This window comes from Nerophis ophidion, linkage group LG20 (genome assembly GCF_033978795.1).
Source record: "Nerophis ophidion isolate RoL-2023_Sa linkage group LG20, RoL_Noph_v1.0, whole genome shotgun sequence".
In the NCBI taxonomy this organism is placed as follows: domain Eukaryota; kingdom Metazoa; phylum Chordata; class Actinopteri; order Syngnathiformes; family Syngnathidae; genus Nerophis; species Nerophis ophidion.
This window is the reverse complement of record NC_084630.1, coordinates 42,207,775-42,228,882: the sequence shown is the minus strand read 5'-3', so window position 1 is coordinate 42,228,882 and position 21,108 is coordinate 42,207,775. Positions and strand designations below refer to the sequence as shown.

The window sequence follows — 21,108 nt, the reverse complement described above, 5'->3', positions numbered from 1 at the left end:
ATTTGGTCCCTAAAAATGATAGATTATGGTATTTTTTTCAACTTTGGTTTGTAGAAATGTTAGCGAGCAGGCTACAATTTAATTAATAGTAGATAACTTTCAACATTTCATGGTTAAGCTCACAGACTTTACTCTTTTTGTTGGTGGTTTGTTGAAAGCTTCCATTGTAACTTGGTGATAAACATTGCACATTTTGATCCAGATTTGCACCGAATTTGTCGGGTTTTGGTTGTGTAGTTGTAGGGACGGCGTGGCGCGGTTGGGAGAGTGGCCGTGCCAGCAACCTTAGGGTTCCTGGTTCAATCCCCACCTTCTACCGACGTCCGTTGTGTCCTTGAGCAAGACACTTCACCCTTGCTCCTGATGGGTGGTGGTTAGGGCCTTGCATGGCCATCAGTGTGTGAATGTGTGTGTGAATGGGTGAAAGTGGAAATAGTGTCAAAGCGCCTTGAAGGTAGAAAAGCACTATAACACATTTATGCATCATGAATATTCACTTTGCACCGTCTTCGTGGGTGGAGATCGACCGCTTTAAAGACAAACCAAAGCCTCATGTTTATTGTGTTTGTTTAAATTGTTTTGTTTGAAGCTCCAAGACTAAGAATCAAGTATTCGATGTGAAATGATCGCCCGTTTAGTATCTTTTGTTCCTTGGCGAAAGAACCAGCACGTTAATGGGTTTTTTTTTCATGTTCTGATGTCAAGAATTCCATCCCAGACCTTCTGATGTCTCAAGTGTTTCATCAGCCTCCCATTGCGAGCAGCAGCAGATCAAACCAGCTTCTTCTGCTCACTGCAGGACCCCGCTGGTCTCACTTTCTTACACAAATGTTAGCAACTCCACACAGGATCTTGGATCTTTTTTACTCTCATAGACTTTTTACTGGATATTCTTCTGTGCTTCTGCCATGTATTAAAGATCTTGGGCCGATCCTAAAAAAACAGCACCGTGGTATTGTCATACAATCTATGGCCAACATTTTTACAGTAAATGTTGAAAACAGCACTGTTATTGTCATACAAACAATCTTTGGCTAACATTTTTTTCAGTAGATGCTCAAAAACAGCACAGTGCTGCTGTTGTACAGACAATCTTTGGCTAATGCGTTTGCAGGAGATGCTCAAAAACAGCACTGTCACTGTCAGACAATCTTTGGCTAACATTTTTACAGAAGATGCTCAAAAACAGCACAGTGTTTTTGTCATATAAACAATCTTTGGCTAACATTTTTTCAGTAGATGCTCAAAAACAGCACAGTGCTGCTGTTGTACAGACAATCTTTGGCTAATGCGTTTGCAGGAGACGCTGGAAAAACAGGACTGTCACTGTCAGACAATCTTTGGCCAACATTTTTACAGTAGATGCTCAAAAACAGCACTGTGTTTCTGTCATATAAACAATCTTTGGCTAACATTTTTTCAGTAGATGCTCAAAAACAGCATAGTGCTGCTTATGTACAGACAATCTTTGGCTAATGCGTTTGCAGGAGAGGCTGGAAAAACAGCACTGTCACTGTCAGACAATCTTTGGCTAACATGTTTACAGTAGATGCTAAAAACAGCACTGTCACTGTCATACAATCTATGGTCAACATTTTTACAGTAGATGTTAAAAACAGCACTGTCACCGTCATACAATCTATGGTCAACATTTTTACAGTAGATGTTAAAAACAGCACTGTTATTGTCATACAAACAATCTTTGGCTAACATTTTTTTTCAGTAGATGCTCAAAAACAGCACAGTGCTGCTGCTGTACAGACAATCTTTGGCTAATGCGTTTGCAGGAGATGCTGAAAAACAGCACTGTCACTGTCAGACAATTTTTGGCTAACATTTTTACAGTAGATGCTCAAAAACAGCAAAGTGTTTTTGTCATATGAACAATCTTTGGCTAACATTATTTCAGTAGATGCTCAAAAACAGCAAAGTGCTGCTGTTGTACAGACAATCTTTGGCTAATGCGTTTGCAGGAGATGCTGAAAAACAGCACTGTCACTGTCAGACAATCTTTGGCTAACATTTTTACAGTAGATGCTCAAAAACAGCACAGTGTTTTTGTCATATAAACAATCTTTGGCTAACATTTTTTCAGTATATGCTCAAAAACAGCACAGTGCTGCTGTTGTACAGACAATCTTTGGCTAATGCGTTTGCAGGAGACGCTGGAAAAACAGCACTGTCACTGTCAGACAATCTTTGGCTAACATTTTTACAGTAGATGCTAAAAACAGCACTGTCACTGTCAGACAATCTTTGGCTAACATTTTTACAGTAGATGCTAAAAACAGCACTGTCAGACAATCTTTGGCTAACATGTTTACAGTAGATGCTAAAAACAGCACTGTCACTGTCATACAATCTATGGTCAACATTGTTACAGTACATGTTAAAAACAGCACTGTTATTGTCATACAAACAATGTTTGGCTAACATTTTTTTTCAGTAGATGCTCAAAAACAGCACAGTGCTGCTGCTGTACAGACAATCTTTGGCTAATGCGTTTGCAGGATATGCTGGAAAAACAGAACTGTCACTGTCAGACAATCTTTGGCTAACATTTTTACAGTAGATGCTCAAAAACAGCACAGTGTTTTTGTCATATAAACAATCTTTGGCTAACTTTTTTTCAGTAGATGCTAAAAACAGCACTGTCACTGTCATACATACAATCTATGGTCAACATTTTTACAATAGATGTTAAAAACAGCACTGTTATTGTCATACAAACAATCTTTGGCTATCATTTTTTTTCTGAACTCCATTGTAAAAAAGTACTTGTATTTTGTAATTGTCATATTTGAATGATGATAAATGAATGTGTTTTGGCAGTTTGAGGAAACATTGATTGCCGTTCGAAACGTTTTTTTATGAACCGCCAACAGGAGAATGCTAAACAAGAAAAGCCTAAAATGTAATGGTTTTGTAAAAACACTGCAAGGAAGTCTAAATTCTTTGTGTTCTTGCTGGTGTGTGCTGCTAGAAATAGGCAGGTGCCTCCAGCCGTCCTCTCCTGGTCGCTGCCGCTTCAGAGGGCACGTCGGGAGCACTTTGGGGTTGTGGCCACATCACGTGCAGCCCGTATCAGGCCCGCTAACAGATTCTAGCCGACCCCTGAGATCAGTTTGCTAAAAATAAAAATAAGCCGTAATTTATTAATGAAAGAAAGTGCTGTTTTAAATGTGTCCACTGGATGTCGCAATAGCAATTCAAGTGTAAACCACATCACAGTGTTTACAGATTAAATCACCCTCTGGATTGGCCGCCGTATCGACACACAATACCTTCTTTCATTGTGAATTATCCACTGAACTAACTAAATGCTAAGATGCAAAGACCTAAGTCAACATGGCCATCATTTTCTTTAGTCAGTTTCATGCAGCGCTTGCAATTGGTTAAATGCACGATGCACACCCTGAACTCCATTGTAAAAAAGTATTTGTATTTTGTAATTGTCATATTTGAATGATGATAAATTAATATGTTTTGGCAGTTTGAGGAAACATTGATTGCCGTTCGAAACTTTTTTTTTTTGAACCGCCAACATGAGAATGCTAAACAGGAAGAGGCTAAAATGTAATGGTTTTGTAAAAACACTGCAAGAAAGTCTAAATTCTTTGTGTTCTTGCTGGTGTGTGCTGCTAGAAATAGGCAGGTGCCTCCAGCCGTCCTCTCCTGGTCGCTGCCGCTTCAGAGGGCACGTCGGGAGCACTTTGGGGCTGCGGACACGTTAATGCGAGGTGGCGTATGTCAACGCGTGTCCCCCCCAAAAAAAACAAGCTTACATAAGCTGCAAAGAAGTTCTAGCACCATGGTTTCAGTACAATCCAGATGTGCAGAACCACAAGAACCAGCTGTTGCCCGCCTCCCTGTCTTAAATCTGAGCATGTGCCGTTGTTGTTGTTGCGGGAGCATCTGTAGTAAGTGTATTGCAAGCAGGTATAAATATAGAGCAGGGAACATATTGCATGGATGGAGCCCAGCAAGTAAATCCACTGAAGTGCCTTCTCAGTCCTCATGTGGATTATTATTATATTTTTCTCCTTAGCGTGTTTTCTCCTGCTGACTTCTTTCATCGCCCGCTCAAAGCAGTATCCCTCCAGTATGGTTGCCTAAAAGCTGTTTCCATGGCGATCTGCCACGAACAAGCTGTAGAAGTGTGCGAAAATGATACTCATCAATTTTCCTTTTTTGGCAGAGCTGGACGGGGCCCGAGAAGCTGCTGGCGCTGGACGAGCTGATTGACAGCTGCGAGCCCACGCAGGTCAAGCATATGATGCAGGTCATCGAGCCGCAGTTCCAGCGCGACTTCATCTCCCTGCTGCCCAAAGAGGTGCCGAGCCCGTTTCCTTTCCTGACTTTGCCTCTTCCTTTCTTTTACCATACTCCTTTTTTTTTTTTTTTGTTGTTGTGAGATGTTGAGGTCTTGAATGGAAAATACCTGACACGTCTCTCTCGCTCTAATCCTCCCTCGCTTCATTCACACAGATGCTTGTTAAACAGCTGACTCCATTGTACCCCCCCTCACATGCTTAAGTCCCATTTGCTTCAGTACCCTTTTCCAATTGTAAACAGCAGCAACATATCCGTCAACCTGAAGCGTCCTGTGGGCGGAGCTAGATCAGGGGTGCCGGCGAGTTACTTTTCAATGTACCAAGTGGAGGGGGGCATTCATACATATCATTTATATTGATTTATTTATGAAAGAGAGGTTAACAAGATAGGATAGGTCTTTATTGTCATTGCATAAGCATCAATCAATCAATCAATGTTTATTTATATAGCCCCAAATCACAAATGTCTCAAAGGACTGCACAAAACATTACGACTACGACATCCTCGGAAGAACCCACAAAAGGGCAAGGAAAACTCACACCCAATGGGACGCCAGTGATAATGCTGACTATGAGAAACCTTGGAGAGGACCCCAGGGGACAGAAAGCAATGGATGTCGAGCGGGTCTAACATGATACTGTGAAAGTTCAATCCATAGTGGCTCCAACCCAGCCGCGAGAGTTCAGTTCAAAGCGGATCCAAGACAGCAGCGAGAGTCCCGTCCACAGGAAACCATTCCAAGCGGAGGCGGATCAGCAGCGTAGAGATGTCCCCAACCGATACACAGGCGAGCGGTCCATCTTGGGTCCCGACGAGCGGTCCATCCTGGGTTTCGACTCTGGACAGCCAGTACTTCATCCATGGTCACCGGACCGGACCGCCTCCACAAGGGAGGGGGGGACATAGGAGAAAGAAAAGAAGCGGCAGATCAACTGGTCTAAAAAGGAGGTCTATTTAAAGGCTAGAGTATACAGATGAGTTTTAAGATGAGACTCATAACACCCGAGGAGTGCAACAGACTGGTGGACTCCACGCCGTATTGCTGCAGCAATTCAGGCAAAAAGGAGCTGCAACTAAGTATTGATTGCCGTACATGCTGAAACTTCCCATGTTCATACTTTTCAGTTGGCCCACATTTCTAAAAAATATTTTTTGGTACTAGTCATAACTAATTTTCTGAGATACTGAATTTGGGATTTTCAGTAATTGTCAGTACTAATCATCAAAATTTAAAGAAATAAACATTTCAAATACATCACTATGTGTGTAATGAATTGATATAATATGTAAGTTTCACGTTCTGAATATAATTACTGAAATAAATCAACTTTTTCATGATATTCTAATAATATGAACAGCACCTGTATTAGGAGAATTGAAGATGCAGTCGATTAATTGATCATAAATTTTCTCAAGGACTTTTTATGAAAGCAAAGCGTAGTGCCTGGTGAAAGTATTAAAGTGATGTACGGTGGTACAGTGTGGACCGCTCAATCTGGCGCATGGTGCGTAAAAAGGAGGCTGCTATGTGCTGTAGTGCTGATATCTGGTGGCTGTACACAATATCTTTCCTCTTTGATACAATAAGTGGTTGGTAAAAAGTGGTGGGTCTCTCCACAGATGGGTGCCAATAGCAGGTATAATCTGGAACACTCTGTCCAAGTTACCAGACTTTGTGTCTACTCCTTTTGAAGTACCGTATTTCCTTGAATTGCCGCCGGGTATATAGTATGCGCCTGCCTAGAATTACTGCCGGGTCAAACCCGTTTCGCCAAATTATGAGCGCATGCTTAGTTAGCATTACCGCCGGCTCAGGATTAACGCCGGGTCAAACTCGTTTCGCAAAATATTATTTTTATAAGCGCATGTCTAGAATTTTCACCGGGTCAAACTCGTTTCGCCAAACAATTAGCATATGTCTAGAATTTCCGCAGGGTCAAACTCGTCACGTCACGAGTGACACTTCACCTGTCATCGTTTTCAAAAGGGAGGAGGCTGATTTCAATTATTTGAAATCGCATAAAGGGAAGAAGATTAGAGTTATTCAGTAGGATTTAAAGGTCCAAGCTATTGAATATGCTAAACAAAACAGTAAGCAGCTATGTTTTATTAATATAATGGAGGAGGCTGATTTCAATAATTTGAAATCGCATAAAGGGAAGAATATTAGAGTTATTCAGTAGGATTTAAGGTCCAAGCTATTGAATATGCTAAAAAAAAACAGTAAGCAGCTATGTTTTATTAATATACCGTAGCTGCGTGTGTCAAATATGAGTCCTTAAATGACTCCCGCCTCCTGGTGGTAGAGGGCGCTAGTGATCCTTCTTGCGACTACTCGGCTGCAGAAGAAGTGACAACAAGCAGCAAGAGTGAGCAGCGATCGTTTATTTTTTCCTCTCGCTTGCACTTTTAACATGGAGGATTACATATCTAAAATGAAACAGTTTTCTAAACTGGACTTTCAATCGAAGCAGGAGGTAATAAAGGAAGATCTCCAGAGAGACAGAGAGACTTTTAAAACTGAAGAAAGATAAGGAAGACTTCTATAAACAAGTTATCGATGCTTTTGATCAAAAGGAGCTGCGCATGGACTTCATTTATAAGTAAAGGTAAGACCATAATAATGTTTTTTTTTTTTTTATTAAATGTGCTTTTCATGATGGTATCCTTACATCACACTCAAATTTATAAGCGCAGGCCTAAATTTACCGCATGCTTTTGGTAAGTGCCGGAGTGAGAAGAGGTTTTAAAATAATTAATGGATTAGATTTATATTGCGCTTTTCTATTGTTAGATACTCAAAGCGCTCACAGAGAAGTGGGAACCCATCATTCATTCACACGATGGTGGTGGTAAGCTACATATGTAGCCACAGCTGCCCTGGGGTAGACTGACGGAAGCGTGGCTGCCAGTTTGCGCCTACGGCCCCTCCGACCACCACCAATCATTCATTCACCAGTGTGAGCGGCACCGGGGGCAAAGGGTGAAGTGTCATGCCCAAGGACACAACGGCAGTGGTTTGGATGTCAACAGGTGGGAAGCGAACCTGCAACCCTCAGGTTTCTGGCACGTCCGCTCTACCCACTATGCCATGCCGCCCAAAATCTTTAGGTTTATCAATCATTATCAAGTTTTATTGTATTTTTAATGTCAAAACTCTTGTTTTTTATGGCAAAAACAAGTCATATATTTTTTTTATTAGCGCAAGCTTACCTTTACCGCATGCCTTTGGTAAGCGCCGGAGTGAGAAGAGGTTTTAAAATAATTAGCGCCCCGGCGGCAATTCAAGGACATACGGTAGTCTTCAGTTTTACTTGAAACCGGATCTCATCGTGACCAAATGTACCTCATGGGACAACATTTTTGAATTTGTCACACAGCTTGTGGGACATTTTCATTCTCAGATTGTTGTATTAGTGTCGGGAAAGGGCAATTTTAGCCAGCGAGTGAGCGCCCTCACACTCCTCCAGTGAAGTGAATTATATTTATATAGCGCTTTTCTCAAGTGACTCAAAACACTTTACATAGTGACACCCAATATCTAAGTTACATTTAAAGCAGTGTGGGTGGCACTGGGAGCAGGTGGGTAAAGTGTCTTGCCCAAGGACACAACGGCAGTGACTAGGATGGTGCAAGCGGGGATCGAACCTGCAACCCTCAAGTTGCTGGCACGGCCAGTCTACCAACCGAGCCATGATGCTCTCCTCCCTGACTGATCACAACCAGGAAGACTTGCTGCCCAAACAGGCTCGCACAAATAAGCCTCATCGCCTCCTTTCAGATTTATGTCGGCTTCCTTGCCGCGATAAAACGCCTCTTCTGGTCCCTAAAAAGGCGCCATATAAACGCTAAATAAGTTATTATTGCTAGTAAATAAAGCGTTAATGGAGTGTGGTGTTTCCCTGAGCATTATGTCAGCCTTGCTGCCCCAGCCTCACACAACATTTGGTGTTTACCTGCCAGCATCTCATTTCCAACACCTTCATTTCAATCTATTTGGGAGTCTTTCTGCTGATTTATTTCATAGACTATAGAGCGTTTTCATTTCGGGCTCCAGTACTCTGGAATGCCCTCCCGGTAACAGTTCGAGATGCTACCTCAGTAGAAGCATTTAAGTCTCACCTTAAAACTCATTTGTATACTCTAGCCTTTAAATAGACTCCCTTTTTAGACCAGTTGATCTGCCGTTTCTTTTCTTTTTCTTCTATGTCCCACTCTCCCTTGCGGAGGGGGTCCGGTCCGATCCGATCCGGTGGCCATGTACTGCTTGCCTGTGTATCGGCTGGGGACATCTCTGCCCTGCTGATCCGCCTCCGCTTGGGATGGTTTCCTGCTGGCTCCGCTGTGAACAGGACTCTCGCTGCTGTGTTGGATCCGCTTTGGACTGGACTCTCGCGACTGTGTTGGATCCATTGTGGATTGAACTCTCACAGTATCATGTTAGACCCGCTCGACATCCATTGCTTTCCTCCTCTCCAAGGTTCTCATAGTCATCATTGTCACCGACGTCCCACTGGGTGTGAGTTTTCCTTGCCCTTATGTGGGCCTACCGAGGATGTCGTGGTGGTTTGTGCAGCCCTTTGAGACACTAGTGATTTAGGGATATATAAATAAACATTGATTGATTGATAGAACAAGGGTGTCCAAAGTGCGGCCCGGGGGCCATTTGCGGCCCGCAGCTAATCGTTTACCGGCCCGCCACACATCCCGCAAAAATTGCAAAATTGATAGTATTGCAAAAATTAAAAAAAAAAACATTTAAAAAAAAGTAGAATGAGGTGAAATCTAATGAGAAAAAGTGGCAATGTTGACACAAAGCTGCCATTCAGGCAGATTTTTTTTTCCTTTTGTCTTTATTTTCTTGTTTTTCCATTGCTCAGAAAAAAAGGACAAAAAATCTATGTTCTAATGAATCATTACTTAAAAGTTATCACTTTAAAATGTTTTATGTGTAAAAAATATTGCATATGTTGTGTGGTTGCCATGTAAAAACATCAAAGTTTTGACCAAAGAGCATAAATCAAACAAATTAATAGTTCAAACTTAAAATCAACAGAAGTCGATCTTGAAATTTAAGTGTTAAATGTAAAAAAAAAAAACTTATAAAAATGTATCTAGCACTTTATGAGTGGGGAACCTTTCAAATCTCATATTTAGTAGGATTTTAACTAACTTTTCACTGTGATTACTCAAAAATATTTAATTAAAATCAATGCTATCCTGCATTATTGATCTTTGAGGGCTTTAATTGCTAAAAAAAAAAAAAAAAGGAACTCTCCTGAAGGAATCAATAAAGTACTATCCATCTATCTAAATACTGCATATTTCAGTTTTACTATAAAAAAACAAAGTTGTCTTTGACAGAAAAGGCATAAAACCTTATTTGTTTTACTTGATATCAGCATAAAGTTGATATAGAGATTTACTGTAAGCATTAAATAAAAAATAATAATAATTTGACTTATTTTGAACATTTTAGTGACTGAGACCCTCTATGCGCCTCAGGAGGATTAGAAAAAAATCCATATATTTTGTTATGGTTTGAAAATGAAAAATATCAAAATGGCCCCCGCATGCTTAAATTTTTCCGTGTGCGGCCCTCTGTGGAAAAAGTTTGGACACCCCTGTCATAGAAGGTGATGGTTGTCATAAAAAACTGGCGAAGAGTGATCACATGAATCATGCAAAAAGGTACACACCTTTTTTGATTGCAGGATTTAAATCGTGAGGACACTTATGATGTACTGACTTTGGGGTTATATTAGTCGGGGTTTGTTTATGAAATGACTTTCACTTTCTGAATTGACCACTGAAATTAAATAGCTTTCCAAAATATTGTTTCATTGAAGTACAGAATGTACAGTACAGGCCAAGAGTTTCGAAACACCTTCTCCTTCAATGTTTTTCTTATTTCCATGACTATTTACATTGTAGATTGTCACATCAATACTAGGAATGAACACATGTGGAGTTATGTACTTAACAAAAAAATAACTGAAAACATGTCTTGTATTCTAATTTTCTTCAAAGTAGCCACCTTTTGTTCTGATTACTGCTTTACACACTCTTGTCATTCTCTCTGTGAGCTTTAAGACTTAGCTTAAAGACTTAGAGTCCAGTCCATAGTGGATCGAACATAATAGTGAGAGTCCAGTCCATAGTGGATCTAACATAATAGTGTGAGTCCAGTCCATAGTGGATCTAACATAATAGTGTGAGTCCAGTCCATAGTGGATCTAACATAATAGTGTGAGAGTCCTGTCCATAGTGGATCTAACATAATAGTGAGAGTCCAGTCCATAGTGGATCTAACATAATAGTGTGAGAGTCCAGTCCATAGTGGATCTAACATAATAGTGAAAGTCCAGTCCATAGTGGATCTAACATAATACTGTGAGAGTCCAGTCCATAGTGGATCTAACATAATAGTGTGAGTCCAGTTCGTAGTGGATCTAACATAATAGTGAGAGTCCAGTCCATAGTGGATCTAACATAATAGTGAGAGTCCAGTCCATAGTGGATCTAACATAATAGTGTGAGAGTCCAGTCCATAGTGGATCTAACATAATAGTGAAAGTCCAGTCCATAGTGGATCTAACATAATACTGTGAGAGTCCAGTCCATAGTGGATCTAACATAATAGTGTGAGTCCAGTTCGTAGTGGATCTAACATAATAGTGAGAGTCCAGTCCATAGTGGATCTAACATAATAGTGTGAGTCCAGTCCATTGTGGATCTAACATAATAGTGTGAGTCCAGTCCATAGTGGATCTAACATAATAGTGAGAGTCCAGTCCATAGTGGATCTAACATAATAGTGAGATTCCAGTCCATAGTGGATCTAACATAATAGTGTGAGTCCAGTCCATAGTGGATCCAACATAATAGTGTGAGTCCAGTCCATAGTAGATCTAACATAATAGTGAGAGTCCAGTCCATAGTGGATCTAACATAATAGTGTGAGAGTCCAGTCCATAGTGGATCTAACATAATAGTGAAAGTCCAGTCCATAGTGGATCTAACATAATACTGTGAGAGTCCAGTCCATAGTGGATCTAACATAATAGTGAATGTCCGGTCCATAGTGGATCTAACATAATAGTGTGAGTCCAGTCCATAGTGGATCTAACATAATAGTGTGAGTCCAGTCCATAGTGGATCTAACATAATAGTGAATGTCCGGTCCATAGTGGATCTAACATAATAGTGTGAGTCCAGTCCATAGTGGATCTAACATAATAGTGTGAGTCCAGTCCATAGTGGATCTAACATAATAGTGAGAGTCCAGTCCATTGTGGATCTAACATAATAGTGTGAGAGTCCAGTCCATAGTGGATCTAACATAATAGTGAAAGTCCAGTCCATAGTGGATCTAACATAATAGTGAGAGTCCAGTCCATAGTGGATCTAACATAATAGTGAGAGTCCAGTCCATAGTGGATCTAACATAGTGTGAGAGTCCAGTCCATAGTGGATCTAACATAATAGTGTAAGAGTCCAGTCCATAGTGGATCTAGCATAATAGTGAAAGTCCAGTCCATAGTGGATCTAACATAATAGTGTGAGAGTCCAGTCCATAGTGGATCTAACATAATAATGTGAGAGTCCAGTCCATAGTGGATCTAACATAATAGTGAGAGTCCAGTCCATAGTGGATCTAACATAATAGTGAGAGTCCAGTCCATAGTGGATCTAACATAATAGTGTGAGAGTCCAGTCCATAGTGGATCTAACATAATAGTGAGAGTCCAGTCCATACTGGATCCAACATAATAGTGAGAGTCCAGTCCATAGTGTGAGTAGCCTGAAATGGTTTTCACTTCACAGTTGTCATAGTTTTGATGCCTTCAGTGACAATCTACAATGTATTTTATTTTATCGAATCCTATCTAATCTAATCAGAATCAGAATAGTTTTTTTGCCATTGTTTGAGAACGGGTTCACAAAATAGGATTTTTTTCTTGGCACAAACGTGCAACATAAAACACATAACACAGAACAGGTAGGTCATAGGCAAAAGGTAATAAAAAAGAGCTGTAACCGAGGTATCAGATCTTGTTGTTGTTCATGTGTCTGATGGGCGAGGGGAAAGAAGTGTTCAGGTGGCGGGAGGCGTGGGTCTGGATGGACCGTAGTCTCCTGCCTGAGGGGGCACTGTATCTGTTCTTTGATGGATGTCACTCATATTTAGAGACTTGTTGACTCAAACTTCATCTTTCTGTCATCCCAACAGCTGGCTTTGTATGTACTGTCCTTCCTGGAGCCCAAGGACCTCCTCCAGGCTGCCCAGACGTGTCGCTACTGGCGCATCCTCGCAGAAGACAACCTGCTGTGGAGGGAAAAATGCAGGGAAGAAGGTGAGTTTTACTTTTTTGTGATCCCGTGAGCCATTTAGTTCTACCTCAAAGGCCTACTGAAATGAGATGTTCTTATTTAAACGGGGATAGCAGGTCCATTCTATGTGTCATACTTGATCATTTCGCGATATTGCCATATTTTTGCTGAAAGGATTTAGTAGAGAACATTGACGATAAAGTTCGCAACTTTTGGTCGCTAATAAAAAAGCCTTGCCTGTACCGGAAGTAGCAGACGATGTGCGCGTGACGTCACGGGTTGTGGAGCTCCTCACATCTGAACATTGTTTACAATCATGGCCACCAGCAGCGAGAGCGATTCGGACCGAGAAAGCGACGATTTCCCCATTAATTTGAGCGAGGATGAAAGATTCGTGGATGAGGAAAATGAGAGTGAAGGACTAGAGGCCAGTGGGAGCGATTCAGGGGAGGACTACTCTGACTCCCAACAAGGGATAGAGCCATACCGCTTTGAACCCGACGCTGACGGTCAGGAGGACGCTGATGATATTGATGCTGGAGTAGCACACGACATAGATCGCCTTCAGAATACAGAATGGTAAAATGTTATTTATTTATAGCTTTGTTTTAGCTTGTTGGCAAGTCTTGCACTTTTACTGTTAGTGTTACAACTTACACCCTAGGCACAGGCCGATCTATAGACTAAGTATCTATCATTAACACAATGTCAAATTTAATTATCCATCCATCCATCTTCTTACGCTTATCCGAGGTCGGGTCGCGGGGGCAGCAGCCTAAGCAGGGAAGCCCAGACTTTAAACGGGGATAGCAGGTACCATGAATTGATTAACGTGGACCCCGACTTAAACAAGTTGAAAAACTTATTGGGGTGTTACCATTTAGTGTTCAATTGTACGGAATATGTACTGTACTGTGCAATCTACTAATAAAAGTATCAATCAATCAGTCCATTCTATGTGTCATACGCGATCATTTCGCGATTCTGCCATATTTTTGCTGAAAGGATCTAGTAGAGAACATTGACGATAAAGTTCGCAACTTTTGGTGCTGGTAAAAAAACCTTGCCTGTACCGGAAGTAGCAGGCGATGTGCGGGTGACGTCACGGGTTGTGGAGCTCCTCTCATCTGAACATTGTTTACAAACATGGCCACCAGCATCGAGAGCGATTCGGACCGAGAAAGCAACAATTTCCCCATTAATTTGAGCATAAATGAAAGATTTGTGGCTGAGGAAAGTAAGAGTGAAGGACAAGAAAAAAAAAAGACTATACAGTGGAAGCGATTCAGATGTTATTAGACAAATTTACTAGGGTAAATCTGGAAAAACCCTTATCTGCTTATTGTGTTACTAGTGTTATAGTGAGGTTATATGGTTCTACCTGTACAATCTGAAGGTCGGCCCCGCACCTTTCTTCAGCACCAGTCGACGAGTGGTGGCAATGCCCATCTCTGCCCTTCACAAGGGACCCTTTCCGAAACACGATCTTTCAAAATGATGGCTGCATAATACACTGTACTTTGTGTGTGTGGTCCAATCCAACCGTGTTCGCTTGACATCTCTGTTCCATAGTAAAGCTTGACCGTCATCTTTCGGGAATGTAAACAATGAAACACCGGCTGTGTTTGTGTTGCTAGAAGGCGGCCGCAATACACCGCTTCCCACCTACAGCTTTCTTCTTTGACGTCTCCATTATTCATTGAACAAATTGCAAAAGATTCAGCAACACAGACGTCCAGAATACTGTGGAATTATGCGATGAAAACAGACGACTTAAAGCTGGGAACGGTGCTGGAACAAAATGTCCTCTACAATGCGTGACGTCATCATACCGAGACGTTTCAGCAGGATACTTCCGCACGAAATTTAAAATTGCAATTTAGTAAACAAAAGCGGCCGTATTGTCATGTGTTGCAATGTTAATATTTCATCATTGATATATAAACTATCAGACTTCGTGGTCGCTAGTAGTGGCTTTCAGTAGGTCTTTAAGTTGATGATTACTTCTATGTGGAAACATCTTTATAATTGAATCACTTGTTTATTTTTCAACACGTTTTTAGTTATTTTTATATCTTTTTTTTCCAAATAGTTCAAGAAAGACCACTACAAATGAGCAATATTTTGCACTGTTATTCAATTTAATAAATCATAAACTGATGACATAGTGCTGTATTTTACTTCCGTATCTCTTTTTTTCCACCAAAAATGCTTTGCTCTGATTAGGGGGTACTTGAATTAAAAAAAAATTTTCACAGGGGGTACATCACTGAAAAAAGGTTGAGAACCACTGCTCGAGGCCAGAGGTGTCCAAAATGTGGCCCGGGGACCATTTGCGGCCCGCAGCTAATCGTTTTTCTGCAAAAATTGCAAAATTGATGGTATTGCAAAAATAAAATAAAAACATTTTTAAAAAAGTGGAGTGAGGTGACATCTAATGAGAAAAAGTGGCAATGTTGACACAAAGCTGCCATGCAGGCAGGGTTTTTTTCCCTTTTGTCTTTATTTTCCTTTTTTCCATTGCTCAAAAAAAAAAAAGGACAAAAAAATGTTTGTTATAATGAATTACTACTTAAAAATGATCACTTTAAAATGTTTTATGTGGAAAAAATATTGCATATATTGTGTGGTTGCCGTATAAAAACATCAAAGTTTTGACAAAAGAGCATAAAACAAAACAATAGTCATACTTGCCACCTTCGATATGGGAGGTGCGTTTCAATATGCCTTTAATGAGAAAGTCTTCAACGTATCTTTCCGCTGGCTTCCAACAGGCATCGACGAGCCTCTGCCCCTCAAGAAGAGGAAGATGGTCAAGCCGGGCTTCACCCACAGCCCCTGGAAGAGTGCCTACATCAGGCAGCACAGAATAGACACTAACTGGCGGAGAGGGGACCTCAAATCACCCAAGGTAGACATTTTTCCTCACATTGAATCCCTCGCACGGCGAGCTAATCTTGTAGATGAGGCGTTCAATGGCTCCTTGGCTGGATGGAAGTTGAATACCTGCCTGGAGTGTGGAGTGGATGCCGACAAGTGTGTAGAATGACAATTGGGCTGCAGTGCGGTTTAACGTCGCCGTTGTTTGCCTTTTATTTTGTTGTTTGCCTCCAAGAAGTGTGGCAATAAAAGCTCCTCCTTAATGGGCCATGTTGCAAATGGCTGCAGGCCACCCATGGAAATGAGCTTACTGTCCTCTGCACCTGCTGCTGCTTTCTTCTTTGCTGAGTCAGCCGTTTGCCACCGGCCTTCAAAGATGAGACGCACGCGCACACAGCATGCAGCTCCCGAAAACTGAAAAAAAATTTTCACATTTTCCACTCAACATATTAGTCCTGGTACCAACATTTTGTGACAATTTTTTTTTAAGTGTCATGATTGGCTTTATTTTAACAGAGAATCTTCAATCAATCAATCAATCAATGTTTATTTATATAGCCCCAAATCACAAATGTCTCAAAGGACTGCACAAATCATTACGACTACAACATCCTCGGAAGAACCCACAAAAGGGCAAGGAAAACTCACACCCAGTGGGCAGGGAGAATTCACATTCAGTGGGACGCCAGCGACAATGCTGACTATGAGAAACCTTGGAGAGGACCTCAGATGTGGGCAACCCCCCTCCTCTAGGGGACCGAAAGCAATGGATGTCGAGCGGGTCTAACATGATACTGTGAAAGTTCAATCCATAGTGGCTCCAAGACAGCAGTGAGAGTCCCGTCCACAGGAAACCATCTGAAGCGGATCAGCAGCGTAGAGATGTCCCCAACCGATACAGGCGAGCGGTCCATCCTGGGTCCCGACGAGCGGTCCATCCTGGGTCTCGACTCTGGACAGTCAGTACTTCATCCATGGTCATCGGACCGGACCCCCTCCACAAGGGAGGGGGGGACATAGGAGAAAGAAAAGAAGCGGCAGATCAACTGGTCTAAAAAGGAGGTCTATTTAGAGGCTAGAGTATACAGATGAGTTTTAAGATGAGACTTAAATGCTTCTACTGAGGTAGCATCTCGAACTGTTACCGGGAGGGCATTCCAGAGTACTGGAGCCCGAACGGAAAACGCTCTATAGCCCGCAGACTTTTTTTGAGCTCTAGGAATCACTAATAAGCCGGAGTCTTTTGAACGCAGATTTCTTGCCGGGACATACGGTACAATACAATCGGCAAGATAGGATGGAGCTAGACCATGATAAATTCCACCCTTGCTCCTGATGGGTGCTGGTTGGCGCCTTGCATGGCAGCTCCCTCCATCAGTGTGTGAATGTGTGTGTGAATGGGTAAATGTGGAAGTAGTGTCAAAGCATCTTTGAGTACCTTGAAGGTAGAAAAGCGCTATACAAGTACAACCCATTTATCATTTATTTATTTAAATTAATCATATTTTCTGTATTATTTACAGTGTTGTCCTTAAATAAAATAGTGAACATACCAGACAACTGGGGCGGTATAGCTATAGGTAGAGGGTAACTTGAGGGTTGCAGGTTCGATTCCCGCTTCCGCCATCCTAGTCACTGCCGTTGTGTCGTTGGGCAAGACACTTTACCCACCTGCTCCCAGTGCCACCCACACTGGTTTGAATGTAACTTAGATATTGGGTTTCACTATGTAAAGCGCTTTGAGTCACTCGAGAAAAGCACTATATAAATATCATTTAATTCAATTCAATTCAAAAACTTGTCTTTTAGTAGTAAATAAACAAACAACACTCTTAATTAGTCTGCTGACATATGCAGTAACATATTGTGTCATTTATACACCTATTATTTTGTACACATTATTAAGGACAAACTGTAAAAATAGATTATTAAACTACTTGTTCATTAACTGTTATTATCTGCTTATTTTCTGTTTTAACATGTTCTAGCTACCGTATTTTTCGGACTATAAGCATCCAGCCATCCATCCATCTTCTTCCGCTTATCCGAGGTCGGGTCGCGGGGGCAACAGCCTAAGCAGGGAAACCCAGACTTCCCTCTCCCCAGCCACTTCGTCTAGCTCTTCCCGGGGGATCCCGAGGCGTTCCCAGGCCAGCCGGGAGACATAGTCTTCCCAACGTGTCCTGGGTCTTCCCCGTGGCCTCCTACCGGTTGGACGTGCCCTAAACACCTCCCTAGGGAGGCGTTCGGGTGGCATCCTGACCAGATGCCCGAACCACCTCATCTGGCTCCTCTCCATGTGAAGGAGCAGCGGCTTTACTTTGAGTTCCTCCCGGATGGCAGAGCTTCTCACCCTATCTCTAAGGGAGAGACCCACCACACGGCGGAGGAAACTCATTTCGGCCGCTTGTACCCGTGATCTTATCCTTTCGGTCATGACCCAAAGCTCATGACCATAGGTGAGGATGGGAACGTAGATCGATCGGTAAATTGAGAGCTTTGCCTTCCGGCTCAGCTCCTTCTTCACCACAACGGATCGGTACAACGTCCGCATTACTGAAGACGCCGCACCGATCCGCCTGTCGATCTCACGATCCACTCTTCCCCCACTCGTGAACAAGACTCCTAGGTACTTGAACTCCTCCACTTGGGGCAGGGTCTCCTCCCCAACCCGGAGATGGCACTCCAACCTATTCCGGGCGAGAACCATGGACTCGGACTTGGAGGTGCTGATTCTCATTCCGGTCGCTTCACACTCGGCTGCGAACCGATCCAGTGAGAGCTGAAGATCCCGGTCAGATGAAGCCATCAGGACCACATCATCTGCAAAAAGCAGAGACCTAATCCTGCGGTTACCAAACCGGAACCCCTCAACGCCTTGACTGCGCCTAGAAATTCTGTCCATAAAAGTTATGAACAGAATCGGTGACAAAGGACAGCCTTGGCGGAGTCCAACCCTCACTGGAAATGTGTTCGACTTACTGCCGGCAATGTGGACCAAGCTCTGGCACTGATCATACAGGGAGCGGACCGCCACAATAAGACAGTCCGGTACCCCATACTCTCTGAGCACTCCCCACAGGACTTCCCGAGGGACACGGTCGAATGCCTTCTCCAAGTCCACAAAGCACATGTAGACTGGTTGGGCAAACTCCCATGCACCCTCAAGAACCCTGCCGAGAGTATAGAGCTGGTCCACAGTTCCACGACCAGGACGAAAACCACACTGTTCCTCCTGAATCCGAGGTTCGACTATCCGACGTAGCCTCCTCTCCAGTACACCTGAATAAACCTTACCGGGAAGGCTGAGGAGTGTGATCCCACCATAGTTGGAACACACCCTCCGGTCTCCCTTCTTAAAGAGAGGAACCACCACCCCGGTCTGCCAATCCAGAGGTACCGCCCCCGATGTCCACGCGATGCTGCAAAATCTTGTCAACCAAGACAGCCCCACAGCATCCAGAGCCTTTTATACTCTAAAAATGTTAGTCTTACTTAAAAATGCACGTATTTAGTTGTATTCAGTGTTAAAAAATACGATATGGCTCTCACGGAAATACATTTTGAAATATTTGGCTTTCATGGCTCTCTCAGCCCAAAAGGTTCCCGACCCCCGCCTTGATGGATTGAAAATTTACACCAATGAGTTGCCTGATGAACATTATCACATAATGGATTCTGAAAGTGTAAAAAAGGACAAATAAAGATAGAATACTATTTAATGTAACATGTAAGTGTAAAATAAAAACAAAATTATGATTTGTACATTTCCAGATCGTGTTTGTTCTATTTTCAAACAAAGAAAACAATCTGCAGTTGTCTTGCCGTGATTTTAACAGTCCATCCCACTTAGGAGTAGATTTTTCTTCATGTAGCCCCCCATCTAAAATTAGTTTTACACTCCTGTGTTAAACTTTTCTATTTTGTTGAGGCCATTCCATTCCTTTATGGCTTTTGGCTTTATATAAAAAAAGCTGATTGTGCATAATATTTTTTACATCTGGGTACGCTACACTGCCCCCCGGTGGAGGCTCGTGTGTTCCTGGTTGTCACAGCAGATGTAAACTGGACAAAGTGCTTAAGTGGAGAACCAAACAGTGATGGTGATGTTGTGGTTTTCGGTCAAGGATTTTGAGCGATTGTTTGATTGTGAGTCTATGAGTGCTGTGTGTGTGCATACTTGCCAACCTTGAGACCTCCGATTTCGGGAGGGGGAGGGGGGTTAGGGGCTTGGTTAAGAGGGGAGGAGTATATTTACAGCTACAATTCACCAAGTATTTCATATATATATATAAAATAAATACTTGAATTTCAGTGTTCATTTATTTACACACAAACACACACATAACACTCATCTACTCATTGTTGAGTTAAGGGTTGAATTGTCCATCCTTGTTCTATTCTCTGTCACTATTTTTCTAACCATATGCATGTACAGTAGATGGCAGTATTGTCCTGTTAAACGTGTCACAAAATTGCTGTTTATGGCAGACGAACTGCTTTACGGTAGACGAAAACGTGACTGCTGTTGTTGTGTGTTGTTACCGCGATGGGAGGATGTTAATGAAACTGCCTGACAATAAACCCACATAGGAAACCAAGATCTCGCCCTCGATCATTCTACAGTTATAACGTCGTTGGGCAGACACGCTTTTTATATTGTGGGAAAGCGGACGTGAAAACAGGCTGTCCTCACTCAGGTCCGCATGGAGCTGGAGGGGGCGTGGCCTCCAGCTCCGCCTGAATTTCGGGAGATTTTCGTGAGAGGCGCTGAATTTTGGGAGTCTCCCGAAAAAAATCCGGGAGGGTTGGCGTGCGTGCGTGCGTGCGTGCGTGCGTGCGTGCGTGCGTGCGTGCGTGCGTGCGTGCGTGCGTGCGTGCGTGCGTGCGTGCGTGTACTCACATGCACCAAGGCTTATATTACCTGCAATGTCATCATGTCATGAAAAAAGTACCAGTATTTTTCCAAAAGCAGTATAGTGCCTTTTTCTAATTCATTAGTACCACGGTACTTAATTACTACTACTATACTGTACACACCTTTTTGACTTGATGTACACGCCCACTGGAGACTTACCTCTTTCAACATCTCTCCTACCTGCCCACCAGGTGCTGAAAGGTCACGATGACCACGTGATCACCTGCCTCCAATTTTGTGGCAATCGCATTGTCAGCGGCTCCGATGACAACACGCTCAAAGTCTGGTCGGCCATCACGGGAAAGGTAAGGTCAAGTCTTGGTTTTTAAAGGTCAGACTGGATGTGTGGTTGACTTTGTCCGACGAAAACAAAGCAAAGGCAAAAAGTTGGAGCTCAGCCCAGCTGACTGCACCCTGGACTCGGCCACAGGGCGGTTGTCAGGAGTTAATCCCAAGTCAGCTATGTGCACCACTACACTTCCATCCATTTTCTCTACTTCTTATCCCATTGTTTGGATCATGGCGGGAGATGGAGCCTATCCCAACAGCTGACTTAGGCGGACTATACTCTTGCCTGCTCACCAATCAATCACTCTCGGTGTTTAATAGTATCCACCCCCAGTGCCGGCTGCACGGAACTC

General features: G+C 42.6%; 1 protein-coding gene across 5 annotated transcripts in view; it reads left to right on the top strand.

Annotated features, from left to right (window-relative positions):
* The window catches only part of fbxw7 (F-box and WD repeat domain containing 7), a 349,039-nt gene that overhangs the window by 291,441 nt on the left and 36,490 nt on the right, over window positions 1–21,108 (top strand). For all 5 annotated transcript variants that reach the window (XM_061881245.1, XM_061881246.1, XM_061881244.1 and 2 more), the window contains 4 exons: window positions 4,199–4,333; window positions 12,569–12,692; window positions 15,444–15,580; window positions 20,659–20,772. In XM_061881245.1, the coding sequence (XP_061737229.1) occupies window positions 4,199–4,333; window positions 12,569–12,692; window positions 15,444–15,580; window positions 20,659–20,772 (510 nt within the window). The remainder of the gene's footprint in view (window positions 1–4,198; window positions 4,334–12,568; window positions 12,693–15,443; window positions 15,581–20,658; window positions 20,773–21,108) is intronic.